Source organism: Rhinopithecus roxellana, chromosome 14 (assembly GCF_007565055.1).
Source record: "Rhinopithecus roxellana isolate Shanxi Qingling chromosome 14, ASM756505v1, whole genome shotgun sequence".
In the NCBI taxonomy this organism is placed as follows: Eukaryota; Metazoa; Chordata; class Mammalia; order Primates; family Cercopithecidae; genus Rhinopithecus; species Rhinopithecus roxellana.
The window spans coordinates 88,206,705-88,225,386 of NC_044562.1; the positions used below are offsets into that span (position 1 = coordinate 88,206,705).

Genomic DNA, 18,682 nt, shown 5'->3' on the forward strand with positions numbered 1-18,682 from the left:
ACAAATTGGTTGAGTCTCTTGCAGGTACCTCTAAATGGGCTTGTAATTCACCATCCCCACTTTTCTTTTTTTTTCCTTTCTTTTTCTTTTTATTTCTTAATTTCTCCCACAAAGTCTGAAAGTGAATCCCCACTTTTCTTTTATCTTTTAAAAATTCTATTTGTGGGCTGGGCACGGTGGCTCCACGCCTGTAATCCCAGCACTTTGGGAAGCCGAGGCAGGTGGATCACAAGGTCAGGAGTTTGAGACCAGCCTGGTCAACACGGTGAAACCCCATCTCTACTAAAAATACAAAAAATTAGCCAGGCGTGGTGGCGCATGCCTGAAATCCCAGCTACTCAGGAGGCTGAGGCAGGAGAATCACTTGAACCCAGGAGGCAGAGGTTGCAGTGAGTGGAGATGGCTCCATTGCACTCCAGCCTGGGAGACAGAGAAAGACTCCATCTCAAAAAAAAAAAAAAAAAAAAAAAAAAAGTAATTTGTTTATTTGCATGTGGACATAAGAAAGGGTTAACATGGGCGACAACTATTTCATGAGCTTTTTGGCTTTATTTGAAAAGTGAAGTGTGTTTGGGTAAGGAGATGGTTAGGAAAATAGATGTTCCCGTTTTTGACTTACCAAGGAAACGGAGATCAGAGGAAAGCCTGGAGCACTTCGTGGCTTCCACGGGTTCCTTTCTAGGAAGCTTTTGCTTTACCTGGGGAAACCCCAAGCTCTACAGTGAGAAAGTTGTAAATTAGCCTTTAGGAGACGCTGTTTGTCAAAGTTATCTTAACCCTGGAAAAGGGGAGGGAAAACGGCAGATAAGCAATGATGACATCAGCAGGAAATTAATAGCAGGCTACCCAGTCCTGAAGATCCAATTTTCACTTAACGATCAGCAAGTCTTGAAGTCTCTTCCCAAGCAAATGGGAGCTTCCTTGGACCTTGGAGCACACAGAGGATTCTACTTTCTTTAAAACTTTGTTTTCAGGCAATTTCCCTGAGAATCGTTTACCTCCAGAGGATTGGTGGAGCTTGATCTGAAGGTATGTAATTAACAACCCTTCTTACCCCAGAGTCTCATGCTTGGATCTTTTCCTTTGCTTCATGGCTTCATGTTGTAGCAACTTGCAAAAACTTGTCAGCAATGGCACTATTTTTTCTTAGATTTCTTTGTCATGCCTGGGAAAACAAAAGTTAAAAAATCCGGAAGCCTCAAACATAGCCTTTTACTGGGGCAGAAATATGTGAGCTCACAGAGACAAAGTTTGGTAGACTCACTAAAACTAAAGATCGGAATTGTCAAGAAACCACGAGGCAAATGCAAGATGTGGTAGAATAGAAAGGTGTCTCCAATAAACCACTCATTTGACCTCAGGGCTAGTAGCAGGGAAGATCCCCTGGATTATCACAATTAAAAATGACATTTTTTGTGTTTTTTTTTTTTTTTGTTTCTTTTAACACCAAAAGTAATGTGTGTGTTCACATATGCATAAAATTTGAGAAATTCAGTTGGAAGCCCAGAAGGAAATGTGTATTATCTATAGTTATGTCCCCTCAATGTAACCACTCTTTGTTATGGAGGTTTTGATTTTTGCTATGTCTTCCTTCCTTCCTTCCTTCCTTCCTTTATTTATTTATTTATTTATTTATTTAAGATGGAGTCTCGTTCTTTCACCTTCCAGCACTCAGGCTGGAGTGCAGTGGCACAATCTTGGCTTACTGCAACTTCCGCCTCCCAGGTTCAAGCCATCCTCCCACCTCAGCTTCTGATGTAGTTGGGACCACAGGCGTGTACCACCATGCCTGGCTAATTTTTGTATTTTTTGTAGAGATGGGGTTTTACCATGCCCAGTCTGGTCCTGAACTCCTGGCCTCAAGTGATCCACCCGCCTTGGCTTCCCAAAGTGCTGGGATTATAGGCATGAACCACGGCACCCTACCTATTCCTTCCTTTATAAAGTATTTTCTTGTTTCTAAAAATAGCCAAGTTCTGCATAATAACTATATACCTCAAATGCTTATAGAATAAATAATATTACAATGAAAATTTTATCACTGCATTGCTCCTCTGATTATGACGAAATTTAGTATAGAGAATAGCGTAGTTTATAAACTAGTCAGATGGAAACATTGACTCATGTAATTTGTATTTTTTTAGTGAAAACAAGTTTATTAGAGAAGTAAAGAAACAAAAGAATGGCTACTCCATAGACACAGCAGCCGACTCATGTAATTTGTAACTTCCTACACTGATTTGAGCAACTCTTGTCTCAAGCCACCCTTTCCTGCTGAGGTCTAGGATATTTTATTTATTTTTTTATTTTTGAAACAGGGTCTCACTCTGTCACCAGGGTGGAGTGCAGTGGCATGATCATGGCTCACTGCAACCTCTGCCCCCCAGCCTCAAATGATCCTTCCACTTCGGCCTCCTGAGTAGTTGGGACCACAGACACGTACCACCATGCCCTGATAATTTTTTGTATTTTTAGTAGAGACCAGGTCTCGCCATGTTGCTCAGGCTTGAGGTCTAGGATTATGCCTTCCCTTTCTGTAAGATAAAGGCCTGCCCTCTTACAGGTAGCAGTCTGAAGTTAAGATGTAATACACATACTTCATGGTACCTCGCTGTCTTTGGGTTGATAGATCATAAGGATAACACTGCCTCCCCCAGATTGCTTTGTGTCTAAAACTTAAAGCATAGATCCAAGTGCTATTTCTGCCACTTAGTAGAAATGAATGTAAGGGCTTCAATCAGGCTACCAGGCTTGGGGGACATTGTGCTGTGTCCCTCCATCTTAACTTTCTCCCTCTGGGAACACTTTGATTTGGGGAGAAATCAAGGTGAATTGAGTTCCAATATAAGCACCCTCCAAGCTTCCTAAAAAGTAACTTGCAAGTGTTGGGGGAAAAGTTTTCTGGGCTGTTGGTTTTTGAGGTAGCCTCGCAGTAATTTTTGTCAGCACTTCCAGGAAAGTCTAATGCCCGGAACAGAGGAGGCTGTGGTGAGGGGAGGGCCTGGGAAGTCAGGCGGCCATATGTCCTCACTCTCTAATGCCCTGCCCCACCTCTCGGTCCCTTTCAGGATGGCCATGAAATCTCAAGGTTCCAGTTCAGATAAAAACTGTAAAGTGAGCTTTCGTAAGAAGCTTCTGATTATTGATTCAAACTTGGAGGTCAAAGATGTGGAGCGCCTCAAGTTTCTCTGCATAGGATTGGTTCCCAACAAGAAGCTGGAGAAGTCCAGCTCAGCCTCAGATGTTTTTGAACATCTCTTGGCAGAGGATCTGCTGAGTGAGGGAGACTCTTTCTTCCTGGCGGAACTCCTATATATCATAGGGCAGAAGAAGCTGCTGCAGTACCTCAACTATACCAAAGAGGAAGTGGAGCAATTGCTACCTATCAAAGGAAAGATCTCTCTATTTAGGTGAGGATGGGTCTATGGTAGAGATGGGAGGATCTCCCATCTAGTGTTCAGTCTGGCCATTGGGCTTTGAAAGGAAGCTGCAGTTAAGATCTTTTGGTTATCTACCTCCTTGGATGATAAACCAGGAGATTCTAAATCTCCTTCTCAGCCTCTGATGCTAATGAGCTGAGAGTTGGGAGGTCAGCAAAGCTTCAAGACCAAGCTCTGGGCCTAGAGGTGGCTTCCCTTTGTTTTACTTCTCACTGGCAGTGAAGCCCACCTCAGTGTGGCAGAGCCTGCGTATTCCCTGCTTACCAGCCGCCACACGTGCAGATCTTCTCCCTCCTGGGATCCACTAGTCTGTCTACGTGTTTCCCGGGGTCTTGAGAAGAGAGTAATGCATACTTGGAGCAAAATAAGCAAGATGAAAAAAGAGATGAGTTTCTGGGGTAGAGAGGGATGTCATTTATGCCATGTCTAGCATGTCTAGTTATAGAAATTTCTATATTTTTGGGTGGAAATCCAGAGAGGTAAAAACAGGCATTTTGCCCAAAGAGGTAAAATTTAGGCATTGGTCTTATCATGGATGACAGCGTTTTATTTTTATTTTTATTTTGAGATGGTGTCTCGCTCTGTCACTCAGGCTGGTGTGAAGTGGCACCATCTCGGCTCACTGCAACCTCCGCTTCCTGGGTTCGAGTGATTCTCCTGCCTCAGCCTCCTGAGTAGCTGGGACTACAGGCACCCACCACCACACCTGGCTAATTTTTGTATTTTTAGTAAAGACGGGATTTCCAACATGTTGGCCAGGCTGGTCTGGAACTCCTGGCCTCAAGTGATCTACGCACCTTGGCTTCCCAAAGTGCTGGGATTACAGGTGTGAGCCACTGCATCAGGCTGATGACAGTGTTTAAAATTGTTCACTGACATAGTGTCCACATCAGAGAACCTCATGAAGAGGAGCCGTTGGAGGGTGTTTTATGGTCTGTGCGATTAGAACACATTAAGCCTTAGTGGTGGAGCTGGCTCCCAGAACCTGAGTTGCCCTTGAGTCAGTGGAAGGAATGATGAATTCCAGAAATCCATATTTCCGTTCTTCTGGCTAAACATCTGAGGGACAGTCTCTGACACATAGGGGTGTTAGTATGTGGATGAAATCCTCACTTTTTCTGGTTTTGGATTATATGACTATCTCGAAGCTGGGATAGTTTTCTTCCCTTTTCAATATACAATCGACTGTACCTTGGCTGGTCTGGGGTCCTCTCTACTAAGGGCCTGTAAAGTAAGCCTGAATTTCTAGATGGAATCAGGAGATGGGAGGGCATGTCAGAACTGTGTTTTATGCCTCTTTTTTTTTTTTTTTTTAATATGCCTTCTTAGTGTGGTTAAAAACAGCACTAGACTTGGAGTCAGAAGGCTTGCTTCTACTACTTACTGTGTTATCTTTATCTAAACAAGTTACTTAGAAACTGAAAGTTTTAATTTTTTGAATCTATAAATGGGATTAATAATTGTCTACACATAGAGTTGATCATTCAACTGACAGAAAACATTTATGAAAGCACTTGATTGATTATGGTGTCCTCTGCAAGTGTAAGGCTTTATTTGTCATTTTGGGTATGTGTCTTAGAAACCTGCTCTACGAACTATCACAAAGCATTGACTCAGAGAACTTAAAGGAGATGATCTTCCTTCTGAACGACTCTCTTCCCAAAACCGAAATGGTGAGTGGGTCATACAGAATGGGTCTGTGTGGGCACTGTCTTAATCAATGATTAGAAAGATGCTGGAAAGGGTTTTTAGGGAGATTTATTTTTTGTGGGAGACAGTATCATACAATGGTTAGGAACATTGGCTTTGGTGCTGGATGAGCCTAGATTCTGGTCCTGATTCTAATTCTAAACCTGTGCTGTGAGGCCAATGATTGAATTTTTCTAGTCTCTGTTTTCTTAGATGTAAAATTGTGGGCAATTGTATGAATTCCTTCTAGGACTTTTGGGAGAATTAGCTGAAACAATGTGCATGAAGCATTAGCATGAGGCCAGTATTTGGTATAGCATGCAGTAAATGCTCACTTCTGTTGGCATCTGCTGTGTTATTTATTTATTTATTTATTTATTTATTTATTTATTTATTTAGAAACAAAGTCTTGCTTTGTCGCCCAGGCTGGAGTGCAGTGGCACGATCTCAGCTCACTGCAACCTCCGCCTCCTGGATTCAGGCCATTCTCCTGCCTCAGCCTCCCCAGTAGCTGGGATTACAGGCATGTACCACCATACCCAGCTAATTTTTGTATTTTTAGTAGAGACAGGGTTTCACCCAGTCTGGTCTAGAACTCCTGACCTCAAGTGATCTGCCTGCCTTGGCCTCCCAAAGTGTTGGGATTACAGGTGTGAGCCACTGTGCCTGGCCTTGTCCAGTTTTTCTTTCAAGTGCCTTTTAATCTATAGGTTAGATTTCCTCCCTGTCCCCAAATCTCTTTCTTTTTCTTAAAATGTGTCTGTTGAAGAATCTCTGGGCGGTTGGCCTGTGGAGTTTCTCACAGGTTGGGTTTTGCGAATTGCACACTCGTGGTGCAGTTTGGCATGTTCCTCTGTCCTCTGCATTTCCTGCAGACTGGCAGTTGAATCCAGAGGCTTCATCAGACTCAGGTCAGATCCGTTTGGCAGGACTATGGGTAGTCTTATTTTTTCATCAGGAGGTACCTGATTTTCTCTCTCTTTATCTTTGATATTAACAACTGTTGATGTTCAACCAGTTTATATATTGAATTTTGAGGGGTTGCAAAAATGGAGATATTAGAATTTTTTTTTTTTTTCTTTTGAGATGGACTCTCACTCTTGTCACCTAGGCTGGAGTGCAATGGCATGATCTCAGCTCACTACAACCTCTGCCTCCTGGATTCAAGCGATTCTCCTGCCTCAGCCTCCCGAGTAGCTAGGATTACAGGAGCCTGCCACCACACCCGGCTAACTTTTTGTATTTTTAGTAGAGATGGGGTTTCACCATATTGGCTAAGCTGGTCTGGAACTCCTGACCTTGTGTGATCCACCCGCCTCAGCCTCCCAAAGTGCTGGGATTACAAGTGTGAGCCACTGCACCTGGCCAGTTATTAGAATTCTATCATTTCATTTTCCTCTCATCCATTATTTGGTTACCCAGTGGTACAGCTTATATGTAAATCCCTGATTCTTTTTGTTTAGCTATCTAGTTTTTTTTTTTTTTTTTCTGAGATGGAGTCTCTCTTGGTCACCCAGGCTGGAGTGCAGTGGTGTGATCTTGGCTCACTGCAACCTCTGCCTCCCAGGTCAGGTGATTCTCCTGCCGCAGCCTCCTGAATATCTGGGATTACAAACATGCACCACCATACCTGTCTAATTTTTGAATTTTTAGTAGAGATGGGGTTTCATTTGGCCAGGCTGGTGTCAAATTCTTGACCTCAAGTGATCTACCTGCCTCAACCTCCCAAAGTGCTGGGGATTACAGGCGTGAACCACTGTGCTCCGCCTAGTTATCCAGCTTTTAAGTTAATTGGTTTCTTATTCTCCGAAGGTGACCCGTTACAAAATATATATAAATTTAAACTCATGGATTTAAACATATGTGAGGTATTTCAACCTATTGCAATTATTATCCTTACTGAAGTTCATACTGAGGCTGGACATGGTGGCTCATACCTGTAATCCCAGCACTTTGGGAGGTGGAGGCGGACAGGTCACTTGAGCCTCAGGCGTTTGAGACTAGACTGGGCAACATGACAAAACCTGGTCTCTACAAAAAATACAAAAATTAGCTGGGCATGGTAGTGTGCACCTGTAGTCCCAGCTCCTCAGGAGGCTGACATGGGAGGATCACTTGAGCCCAGAGAATTCAAGGCTGCAGTGAGCAATGGTTGTGCCGTTGCACTCCAGCCTGGGCAACAGAGTGAGACCCTGTCTCAAAAAAAAAAAAAAAAAAAAAAAAAAAAAAAAGAAGAAGAAGAAAAAAAGTTCAATTGTCCCATTTTTTCCCAGGGGATGCGTCTTCAGTTTGGTTCCTAAGTCATTTTGACATGACCTTAGTAGGCTTTGATGGTTTCTTTACTATCTGGCAAAAATATCCCAGGTTCTTCTTATATATTTTCTTCCCAGTCCTGGAATCTCTCATTTCTCCCAAAAGCCCTGGCTTCTTTTAATGACAGATGTCATAGCAAGACCATAAACTAGATGCTGGCAGGCTCATTGCTTTTGGGTAAATATATATACACACACTACATATATACACATGTGTTTACAAATACGCACACACACACACAACCTAAAGGTTCAGTAATTCTTGGAGAATTTTAAAAATCAGGCGATTTTGTTTTAGGGAATTTTTTTTATAAAGCATTGTAAGGATATTCTGCTTTTGCCATAAAATTTCAGTGCCCACATTTGCAGTGGTGCAAAGCAATTACCTGCTAAAATGGTAGCATTATACCTTAAATACAGAATTTCTCAAAGTCAGAGGAGATTCCTGTAGTTTGACAAGTGCTCCAGGTGGTTTTGATAACATTCTCTCCCAAGTCAAGGCATCCACTCACAAATTTTCCAGTGTTTAGGTTTATATGTAAAATGAGACCACTTTTTATTGTTATACCCCGTCCTATGTTAGGGACTCTCTGAACAATATGAGGTGGGGGATGAGGGATGAGAGAAAGGTCGTTTGTTAAAGCTGAGTGTTAGTTTTCAAACAAGAAAAGCTGGAAAATGTTTTTTTTTCTCTCTTTTGCTTGCAGAGGTTCTAGAACTCTACTTGAAGACATCTGTGGCTACAAAATTATTATTATTATCATTATTTTTAGACAGACTTTCACTCTTGTTGCCCAGTCTGGAGTGCAATGGTGCCATCTCGCCTCACTGCAACCTCTGCCTCCTGGGTTCAAGCGATCCTCCTGCCTCAGCCTCCCGAGTAGCTGGGATTACAGGCGCCCGCCACCACACCTAGCTAATTTTTGTATTTTTAGTAGAAGTGGGGTTTCACCATGTTGGCCAGGCTGGTCTACGAACTCCTGACCTCAGGTGATCCACCTGCCTCAGCCTCCCAAAGTGCTAGGATTACAGGCATGAGCCACTGCGCCCGGCCAGAATTATTTTTATGGTCAGTAGCATTCCAAACATCTTTCCCCTACTAAAATAGCTTTTAAATAATCAAATGCACATGCTCAGGTGGCCAATTGATTTTGTTTTTCTCAGTACTAGTAAAAGGAAACATAACTGTGCTTAGCTGTGGCATGGAACTGTGATGTTACCAGGTCAAATTCAGGAAAACCACATTTCCTCTTTGGATTCCAAATGATCTCAGCTTTTTGTTGTTGTTGTTTGGGGGGTGGGGAGATCTCATTCTTCATGTCAAAATTGTGGCTGAGTTACACACCTCAGATAATTCAGGTTGATCTGTATTGGATTTTGGAATTAGGCCAGCCATTGGAAGTGTGTAAAGGACAGTCTTTAAGCAACACAGATGTTTCCATACCAGGGCTCAGTGAGGCTGCATTATCTGCAACTGCAATTGCAAAAGACCTTATCACAGAAATAAATTACTTACCCACCATTGGAAAAGGGCCTGAACACCTCTCAGACAAAACGGAAAGGTTCTAAATTCATACGGTCTCTCTGGGGGAGCACAAATAACCTTGCCTTTGAGGGACGTTCTTGGCTTTCTCTTTGATAGCTTTCATAGAAATGTAAGCAGTATAGCTGGCCTACACATATCCTGAGAGATCTCACAACTCTCAGGAAATCCGTTCTCAGCACAGCAATCAGCATAGAACGTTGAGTCTAAAGGAAACCACACCTGAACTTACTCTTTCGCAAACAAGCAAAAAAAGAGCTTTCAGATGTTTGCTGCTAGTGTTCACCAGAGTGGTGTTAAACTAATGTCCAGGTCCCATTTAAGAGTGTGTGTGTGTGTGTGTGTGTGTGTGTGTGTGATGTACTAAATATCTAATAAACTTTTAGAAAGTATAATGAATTTCCATCATTGCTTCTGTAATCACATCTTAGCCCTTTATTCCTCCTGGTAGGATGTTGTCAAGATACGAGTTTCTGGCCTGGCAGGTGGCTCATGCCTGTAATCCCAGAACTTTGGGAGGCCAAGGCGAGCAGATCACCTGAGGTCAGGAGTTCAAGACCAGCCTGTCCAACATGTTGAAACCCTGTCTCTGTTAAAAATACAAAAATTAGACGGGTGTGGTGGCATGAGCCTGTAATCCCAGATACTCAGTAGGCTGAGGCAGGAGAATGGCTTGAATGGAGGTGGAGGTTGCAGTGAACCAAGATTGCACTACTGCACTCTAGCCTGGGAGACAGAGTGAGACTCCGTCTCAAAAAAAAAAGAAATAAAAATAAAAAAAAAATAATAATGGTAATAATAATACTAGCCAAATTGTGATTTTTTGTTTCAGAAAATTCTTTTTCTTTTAAAATACCAAATACAAAATTCTTTCAAAACATTTTCCCCTCATTTCTTTGTCCCTCTTTTGCTGGTTTCCTAATCAGTATCACTTAAAGCTGTGACTTAGAGTTCAGTGGTTAATAACATGGACTTTGGCATCAGATTGTACCAGCTCTGCCATTAATTAGCTTTGTGACCTTCGGCAAGTTACTGGAACTTCTTTGTGCCTCAATTATTTCATCTTTAAAATGGGGAATATAATAGTATCTACTCAATCAGTTGTTGTGCTGTTAATATACAGCAAGCACTGTCCGTGTTGCATAGACTTATATATATTTGGTATCTGGTATTAATATAGATTGTATACAGATTTGCTTGGTAACGCCTCTTCCCCTACACTCCTGAGCAACTTGAGGGCAGATGCTGTTATATCTTATTTATCAGTGCAAAACCTAGTGCCTACTGGCCATGCAGGTAACATTTGAGCGAGTGGATAATCAGTAGGCAAGTAAATGTAACTCTATTGATTCTCTTGTAGACCTCCCTAAGTTTCCTGGCACTTCTAGAGAAACAAGATAAAATAGATGAAGATAATCTGACATGCTTGGAGGACCTCTGCAAAGTGGTTGTACCTAAACTTTTGAGAAACATAGAGAAATACAAAAGAGAGAAAGGTAAGTAGCTTGTGCTTGCTAACTTGGACTAGACCATGGAAATTCTTAAAGCAATTGGCCATGCATGATGTTTTGTTTGTTTGTTTGTTTTGTTTTGTTTTGAGGCAGAGTCTCACTCACTCTGTCACCCAGGCTGGAGTGCAGTGGTGTGATCTTGGCTCACTGAAACCTCCACCTCCCGGGTTCAAGTGATTCTTCTGCCTCAGCCTTCCGAGTAGCTGGAATTACAGGAGCCTGCCACCATGCCTGGCTAATTTTTCTATTTTTAGTAGAGACAGGGTTTCACCATGTTGGCCAGGCTGGTCTTGAACTCCTGACCTCAAGTGATCCACCCACCTCGGCCTTTCAAAATGCTGGGATTACAGGTGTGAGCCACCGCTCCTGGCCCGTGTGTGATATTTACTCATCATTCTGATAATATTCTGCTAGGAAAGCCAGAAATCTCCCCCTTTGTTCTTTCAACACATATTGGTTGAGTTCATATTTTGTACTAGGCACTGCTTTAGAAGTTGGGGATATAGCAAAGTTCAGAGCAAAGCTCCTGCCCTCTTGGAACTTATATTCCAGTGCAGGGAAGTAGTTTTAGACAAATGTCTTTTTCTGATTCTAATATGGGAGTGAGAGTATAGGGAATTTTGTTTTAACTGAAATAACATGAAAAAGAAGGCAGGATAGCATGGCGTGAGAGTGGAGTCTATGGAGTCGGATGGCCAGGACTCCGCTGACTAGTGGTGCAGTGGTACTTTTTTGGCTTTTCTATGTCTCACTTTCCCTATCTGTAAAGTGGGCATAATAATAGTACCAACCTCCTAGGTTTTTGTGAGGATTGAAGGAGATAATTTCTGTAAAATGCATGTCTGGCATGGACTAAGCATTCAATACACGTGGCTACTATGACTCTCTCAGAGAGAAAAGTCAGGAAGACCTCACATTCTCAGAAACTACTATCAAAGAAGAACTTTATTTTCTTGTGGGTTTTTTTTTTTTCCCAAGTCTGTCTGATAAAGATAGTTCTGCTGTGATATTTTATACAGGTAAAAGCACAAGGCAGAAGTCAAACCTGGCTGCCTCACCACGTGTCAATATGCTAAATATCTGTGTTTTTCTGAGTCAATTTCTCCACTGTTAAACAAGAGCTATACATAAAAACGCATGAGTATATTCATGAAACTTTTTTTTTTTTTTTTTTTTTGAGATGGAGTCTCGCTCTGTCGCCCGGGCTGGAGTGCAGTGGCCGGTTCTCAGCTCACTGCAAGCTCCGCCTCCCGGGTTTACGCCATTCTCCTGTCTCAGCCTCCCGAGTAGCTGGGACTACAGGCGCCTGCCACCTCGCCCGGCTAGTTTTTTTTTTTTTTTTTTTTTTTTTGTATTTTTTAGTAGAGACGGGGGTTTCACCGTGTTAGCCAGGATGGTCTCGATCTCCTGACCTCGTGATCCACCCGTCTCGGCCTCCCAAAGTGCTGGGATTACAGGCTTGAGCCACCGCGCCCGGCCTTTTTTTTTTTTTTTTGAGGCAGAGTCTCGCTCTGTCGCCCAGGCTGGAGTGCAGTGACGCAATCTCGGCTCACTGCAAGCTCCGCCTCCCGGGTTCACGCCATTCTCCTGCCTCAGCCTCCTGAGTAGCTGGGACTACAGGCGCCCGCCACCACGCCCGGCTAATTTTTTGTATTTTTAATAGAGACGGGGTTTCACTGTGGTCTTGATCTCCCGACCTTGTGATTCGCCCGCCTCGACCTCCCAAAGTGCTGGGATTATAGGCGTGAGCCACCGCACCCGGCCTATTCATGAAACTTTTATGCCACATCCTTAATTTAGTTCAGTGAGTGACTCTAGTGTGCAGATTTCTTTGGTTGAAAATGAAACTAGCTAAGAGGAAACGTCTCTCTAAGAATTTGGTTAACACAGAATGAGTTGAGGAGCAAAATATACTGTTGTCAAATTGATAAAATCTCAAGCAATAAAATGATGAATAAATGCATAATTTAAGTTATGAAGAATAAAAACAGTTCTTTCTATCATCAAATTATCAAATGAGAAATAAGAAGCAGAAGGTTGATATGGAAAGAACATTTCAAATCCTCATATGAGCTCTGAGTTTTTTTCTAAACACATTGTCATTTTTCTGTAATGTCATATCCCATATGAAGTAAACAAAGGGCAAGTGGTCATATTAATTTGGGTATTTAAATTCTAAAGAAGACACACTAGCTTCTATGTAGTTAATTACATTTGCCTCAGTGAGTCTTGAAGACTGAATTTTGTTTTTATTTTTATTTTTTGAGACGGAGTCTCGCTCTGTCACCCAGTCTGGAGTGCAGTGGCATGCACTCAGCTCACTGCAAGCTCCGCCTCCCGGGTTCACACCATTCTCCTGCCTCAGCCTCCTGAGTAGCTGGGACTACAGGCACTCGCCACCACACCTGGCTAATTTTTGTATTTTTAGTAGGGACGGGGTTTCACCGAGTTAGCGAGGATGGTCTTAATCTCCTGACCTCGTGATCCGCCCACCTCGGCCTCCCAAAGTGCTGGGATTACAGGCGTGAGCCACCGTGCCTGGCCTGAGCTTTGTTATTTTCATTTGAGATGGAGTCTTGCTCTGTCACCCAGGCTGGAGTGCAGTGGCATGATTTTGGCTCACTGAAACCTCCGCCTCCCAAGTTCAAGCGATTCTTCTGCCTCAGCCTCCTGAGTAGCTGGGATTACAGATGCCTGCCACCATGCCCAGCTAATTTTTGTATTTTTAATGGAGACAGGGTTTCACCATGTTGGCTAGGCTGGTCTTGAACTCTTGACCTCAAGTGATCTGTGCTGGAATTACAGGCATGAGCCACTGAGCCTGGCCCAGGACTGAGCTTTATATCAGCAGAATTCTAATTTTGATTTTTCTTTTCTATAACCTACCTGTGTGTGATCTCTTTTGGGTGTCAATCATTATTGATATTTTAATATTGACTTTCTTTAGTTCTAAGAGTTTGAGCCTAGTTCTGCTGTTAAGATGAAAGTCTAAAGGACTGAAAAGAGTAGGTGTGCAGAGTTTAGACTTTTCTGTAAGTGTGTGTGATCCAAAGTCCAAGCGAGGACACTGGCTTTGTTTAAGGACCACCTGCCTAACTTTTTAAGTTATCTTGAGCCTTGGTGTTTGCTTTGGTATTTTTTTGAGACGGACTCTTACTCTCCCCAGGCTGCAGTGCAGTGGGACGATCTTAGCTCACTGCAACCTCCCCATCCCAGGTTTAAGCAATTCTCCTGCCTCAGCCTCCCGAGTAGCTGGGATTACAGGCATGCACCACCACACCCAGTTAATTTTTGTATTTTCAGTAGAGACGAGGTTTCACCATATTGGCCACACTGATCTCAAACTACTGACCTTGTGATCTACCCGCCTTGGCCTCCCAAAGTCCTGAGATTACAGGCATGAGCCACCTCGCCCAGCCTAGTATTTTTAATTTATTATTAAAATAAGGTACATAATTATAATAAAATTAAATAAAAATTCAAATAATTAAAATAACATAGAGTGTAGAAGGTAAAAGTGTTTCTCCTTTTCTTCTTTTTCTATTACTAACCCATTTCCCAAAGATAACCACTGTTTGGAATATATACTTATTGATTTCCTTCTATAAGGAAACAGTTGTAAGTGTACAGAGATATTACATACACAGAGAGAGAGAGACACGTATATTTTTAACGAAGACCATGCTAATCATATTCTAAAACTTGCTTTTCCCCCCACATAATAGAGCTGATTTTTTTTTTTTTTTGAGATGGAGTTTCGCTCTTGTTGCCCAGACTGGAGTACAATGGCACAATCTCGGCTCACCACAACCTCCGCCTTCCAGGTTCAAGCGATTCTCCTGTCTTAGCCTCCTGAGTAGCTGAGATTACAGGTGTCTCTGCCACCACGCCCAGCTAATTTTTGTATTTTTAGTAGAGACAGAGTCTTGTCATGTGGCCAGGATGGTCTTGAACTCCTGACCGCCAGCGATCCACCCACCTCGGCCTCCCAAGTGCTGGGATTACAAGCATGAGCCACCATGCCCGGCCATAGCTGACATTTTCATGAATATATTAATAATACAGATATAGATCGTTTTTATTAATCGTCCCCTTAGAAATCATTTTATGGCTATAACATTTTTATATAATTACCACTTTTAAATGGATTTTCTTTTTTCTTCCATTCTTTTTACCCTCCTTTACTTCTTTCTTTTTTTGCTATTATAGCCTGAATTCTGATATTTTTTGAGACAATGCTTTTGAAATCTCTACTTGGCAATTATCTGGTACATTAAGCACTATAACTTTTTTTTTTTAGCAGCTTAAAACAACAATAAGTTTTGAAATATGATTTAGTAAAGTATATAGTAATTTTAAGGAACTAATAAAATTATAAAATAACAAACACAATAGAAAAGAAAATAAAACAATACAAGGAATAAAAATAATTTATAAATTTACACTTTTTTTTCTGGGTATATATGTAGGCTTCCATAAGCAAATGCAATGAGAAATTTACAATTCTCAGACTGGGCGCAGTGGCTCACGCCTGTAATCCCAGCACTTTGGGAGGCCGAGGTGGGTGGATCACCTGAGGTCAGGAGTTCGAGACCAGCTTGGCTAACATGGTGAAACCACATTTCTACTAAAAATACAAAAAATTAGCCGGGCATGGTGGCGTGCCTGTAATGGCAGCTACTCAGGAAGCTGAGGCAGGAGAATTGGTTGAACCTGGGAGGCAGAGGTTGCAGTGAGCCGAGATCATGCCATTGTACTCCAGCTTGGGTAACAGGAGTGAAACCCTGACTCAAAAAAAAAAAAATTTACAATTCTCTTCAAAATAATTATTTTTGATGGCTGCTTTTGATGGCTGATTATTTTGGATTGCTACTAGTCAGAAGGTAATTTTTGTTTTCCTGTCTGTGATTTTATTTTCAGCTGCCCAGCTAGTGACACCTCCTGTAGACAAGGAAGCCGAGTTACTGTGTCAAGGAGAGGAAGAACTAGTTTCCCAAACAGACATTAAAACATTCTTGGAAGCCTTACCGGTAGGTTCAGTGGTGTGCTGGTCAATGTTTAACAACCAGCTCCACCCTCCAACCCCCCCGCAATCCCCCAAAAAGAAAAAGAGATTAGCCCTGGTTTGTACCATTTACTGTAAATGCTCTCACCATGGTGATTGCAAGTAAACAACAAGATATCAACCAGAGTGCACATTTTCTGAAAATTTAACAATTGACTGACACTAGCCGACTAGTGAGAGCTAGTTAGTTTGAGCTCTCACTAGTTAGTCTGAACTGACTCCACACACCCTTGAGTTGCTCTGAAATGGTTCCTCTGTTCTTATCTGTGGGATGCAATTAGAGCCAGCTTTAGGGACATATAATCTATGGAGTACAGGGCGCCTGATAGTAATTCCAGAGTTCAAGTACAGAGCTTTGTTTAATGTTCTGCTGTTACTGTTTTGAAATTCTTACTGTATTGAAGAAGAGGTTTGCCAAGCATGTAGCTGGACAACCCAGAGGGCAAGGGTTTCTGGTTTCTGTGCTGCTCCGCTCTGAAAGGACGGGTGGAAGGGGAAACGTTGGGAGAATTTGCAGTCTGTTCCTCACAATGTGATCACGATCCTTGGGAGACATGTGACAGTCTTCCCTGGGATTTGTGGTTCTTCCAGCAGACTTGGGTAATTTCTTTGCCAACATCTGTCAGCATCAATGAAGTTAGCTTGGTCTGGGAAATTTTTTGTTGTTTGTTTTCAATTGTGGTAAAATACATGTAACAAAATTTACCATCTTAATCAATTTTAAGTATACAGTTCAGTAATGTTAAATACCTTCACATTGTTGTGCAGACATTACCACCATCCATCCCAGAACTTTTTCATCATCTTTTAGTAAAACTTTGTACCCATTAAACAATAACTTCTCATTTTCTCCTTCCCTCCAACCCCTGGAAACCACTGTTCTACTTTCTCTGTCTATAAATTTGACTTTTCAGGGTACCTCATATAAGTAGAATCATACAGTATTTGTTCTTTTGTGACTAGCTTATTTCACTTAGTGTAAAGTCTTCAGGGTTCATCCAAGTTGCAGCATATCTCAGAATTTCCTTCCTTTTTAAAGGCTGAATAATATTCCACTGTGTGTATATACAATAAGTCCTCACTTACAAGGTTGATAGATTTTTGGAAACTGACTTTAAGTGATAGCATACTGTATAATGTATTTATTTTTATTTTAAATTTTTTTGTAGAGGTGGGGTTTCACTTTGTTGTCCAGGCTGATCTCAAACTCTTGGGCTCAAGCAATCCTCCCGCCTTACCCTCCCAAAGTGCTGAGATTACAGCCATGTACCACCACTCCCAGCCACATACCACATAATGAAACCAATTTTACCATAGGCTAATTGATATAAACAAGAGTTGGCCAGTCATGGTGACCCACACCTCCAATCCCAGCACTTTGAGAGGCCAAGGCAGGCGGCTTACTTGAGGCCAGGAGTTCGAGACCAGCCTGGCCAACATGGTGAAATCCCATCTCTACTAAAAATACAAAAATTAGCCAGTCGTGGTGGTGCACGCCTGTAATCCCAGCTACTTGGGAGGCTGAGGCACAAGAATAGCTTGAACCTGGGAGGTGGAGGTTGCAGTGAGCTGAGATTGCATCACTGCACTCCAGCTTGAGCGACAGAGGGAGACCCTGTCTCAAAAAACGATAACAAAAAACCCTAAGAGTTAAGTTTCTATAGCATACAGTTCATTGTTTCACTTAAAGTCGGAGTTACCAAGAACCTACTGATGACTCTAAGTGAGGACTTACTGTACTCCATTTTGTTATTCACTCATCCATTGATGGACTCTTGGGCTGCTGCCACCTTTTGACTATTTTTAATAATGCTGCTATGAATGTTGGTGTAAAAATATCTCTTTGAGATGCTGCTTTCAATTCTTTTGTGTTTGTACCCATAAGTGGAAATGGTGGATTATATAGTCATTCTATTTTCAATTTTTTGAGGAACCTTCATTCTATTTTCCGCAGTGACTGTACCGTTTTACATTTCCACCAACTGTGCACACATCCTCAGCAACACTTCCTCACCAAGACGTATTATTTTCTTTCATTTTTGATAGTAGGCATCCTAATGGAAGTGAGGCCTTATTTCCTTGTGGATTTGATTTGCTTTCCTTAATGACTAGGGCTGTCGAGCATCTTCTCATGTGCTTTTTGGCCATTTGTATATCTTCTTTAGAGAAATGTCTAAGTCCTTTGTTCATTTTCTAATTCAGTTGTTTGTAGAAGTTTTATTTTTAATTTTTTTTTTTTTTGAGACGGAGCCTCACACGTCGTCCAGGCTGCAGTGCAGTGGCAGGATCATGGCTCACTGCAACCTCTAACTCCCAGGTTCAAGCGATTCTCCTGCCTCAGCCTCCCAAGTAGCTGGGATTACAGGTGCGCACCAGCACACCTGGCTAATTTTTGTATTTTTAATAGAGACAGGGTTTCACTGTGTTGGCCAGGATGGTCTCGAACTCTTCACCTCAAGTGATCTGCCCACTTTGCCCTCCCAAAGTGCTAGGATTACAGGTGTGAGCCACGTGCCTGGCCTTTATTTTTTATTCTTAAAAATTCTTTTATGGCTTCTTTACTACTGTCATGGTCTGATATTTTTACAGTTACAATTTTTAGATTTAAAAATAATTTCAATTTTATAGAAAAGTTGCAAGAATGTGAATAATACAAAGAATACCTATGTACTGTTTTCCTAGATTTACCTACCTATTGTTGGTGTTTTACCCCACTTGCTTTATTATTTTTGTGCATTCACTCACACTTGCTCTCTCTTTCTCCCTCTCTCTCCACACACACATAATTTTTTTCTGAACTTTTTGAGAGTAAGTTGCATACATTCTGAACTTTTTGAGAGTAAGTATAAGTGGCCTTTTACTCCTAATTTTTTTTTTTTTTTTTGAGATGGAGTCTTTGCTCTGTCTCCCAGGCTGGAGTGCAGTGGCCTGATCTTGGCTCACTGCAAGCTCCGCCTCCTGGGTTCACGCCATTCTCCTGCCTTAGCCTCCTGAGTAGCTGGGACTATAGGCGACTGCTACCATGCCCAGCTAATTTTTTGTATCTTTTTTTTTTTTTTGAGACGGAGTCTCGCTCTGTCACCCAGGCAGGAGTGCAGTGGCGCGATCTCCGCTCACTACAA

The 18,682-nt window shown here is 42.0% G+C and overlaps 1 protein-coding gene across 2 annotated transcripts in view; it reads left to right on the top strand.

Annotated features, from left to right (window-relative positions):
* The first annotated feature begins 604 nt into the window (after nt 1–604).
* CASP10 (caspase 10) overlaps nt 605–18,682 on the top strand; it is a 40,063-nt gene continuing 21,985 nt past the window's right edge. For both annotated transcript variants that reach the window (XM_010375500.2, XM_010375505.2), the window contains exons 1-5: nt 605–1,029; nt 3,069–3,410; nt 5,020–5,113; nt 10,345–10,480; nt 15,416–15,525. In XM_010375500.2, the coding sequence (XP_010373802.2) occupies nt 3,070–3,410; nt 5,020–5,113; nt 10,345–10,480; nt 15,416–15,525 (681 nt within the window). In that variant the 5' untranslated portion in view covers nt 605–1,029; nt 3,069. The remainder of the gene's footprint in view (nt 1,030–3,068; nt 3,411–5,019; nt 5,114–10,344; nt 10,481–15,415; nt 15,526–18,682) is intronic.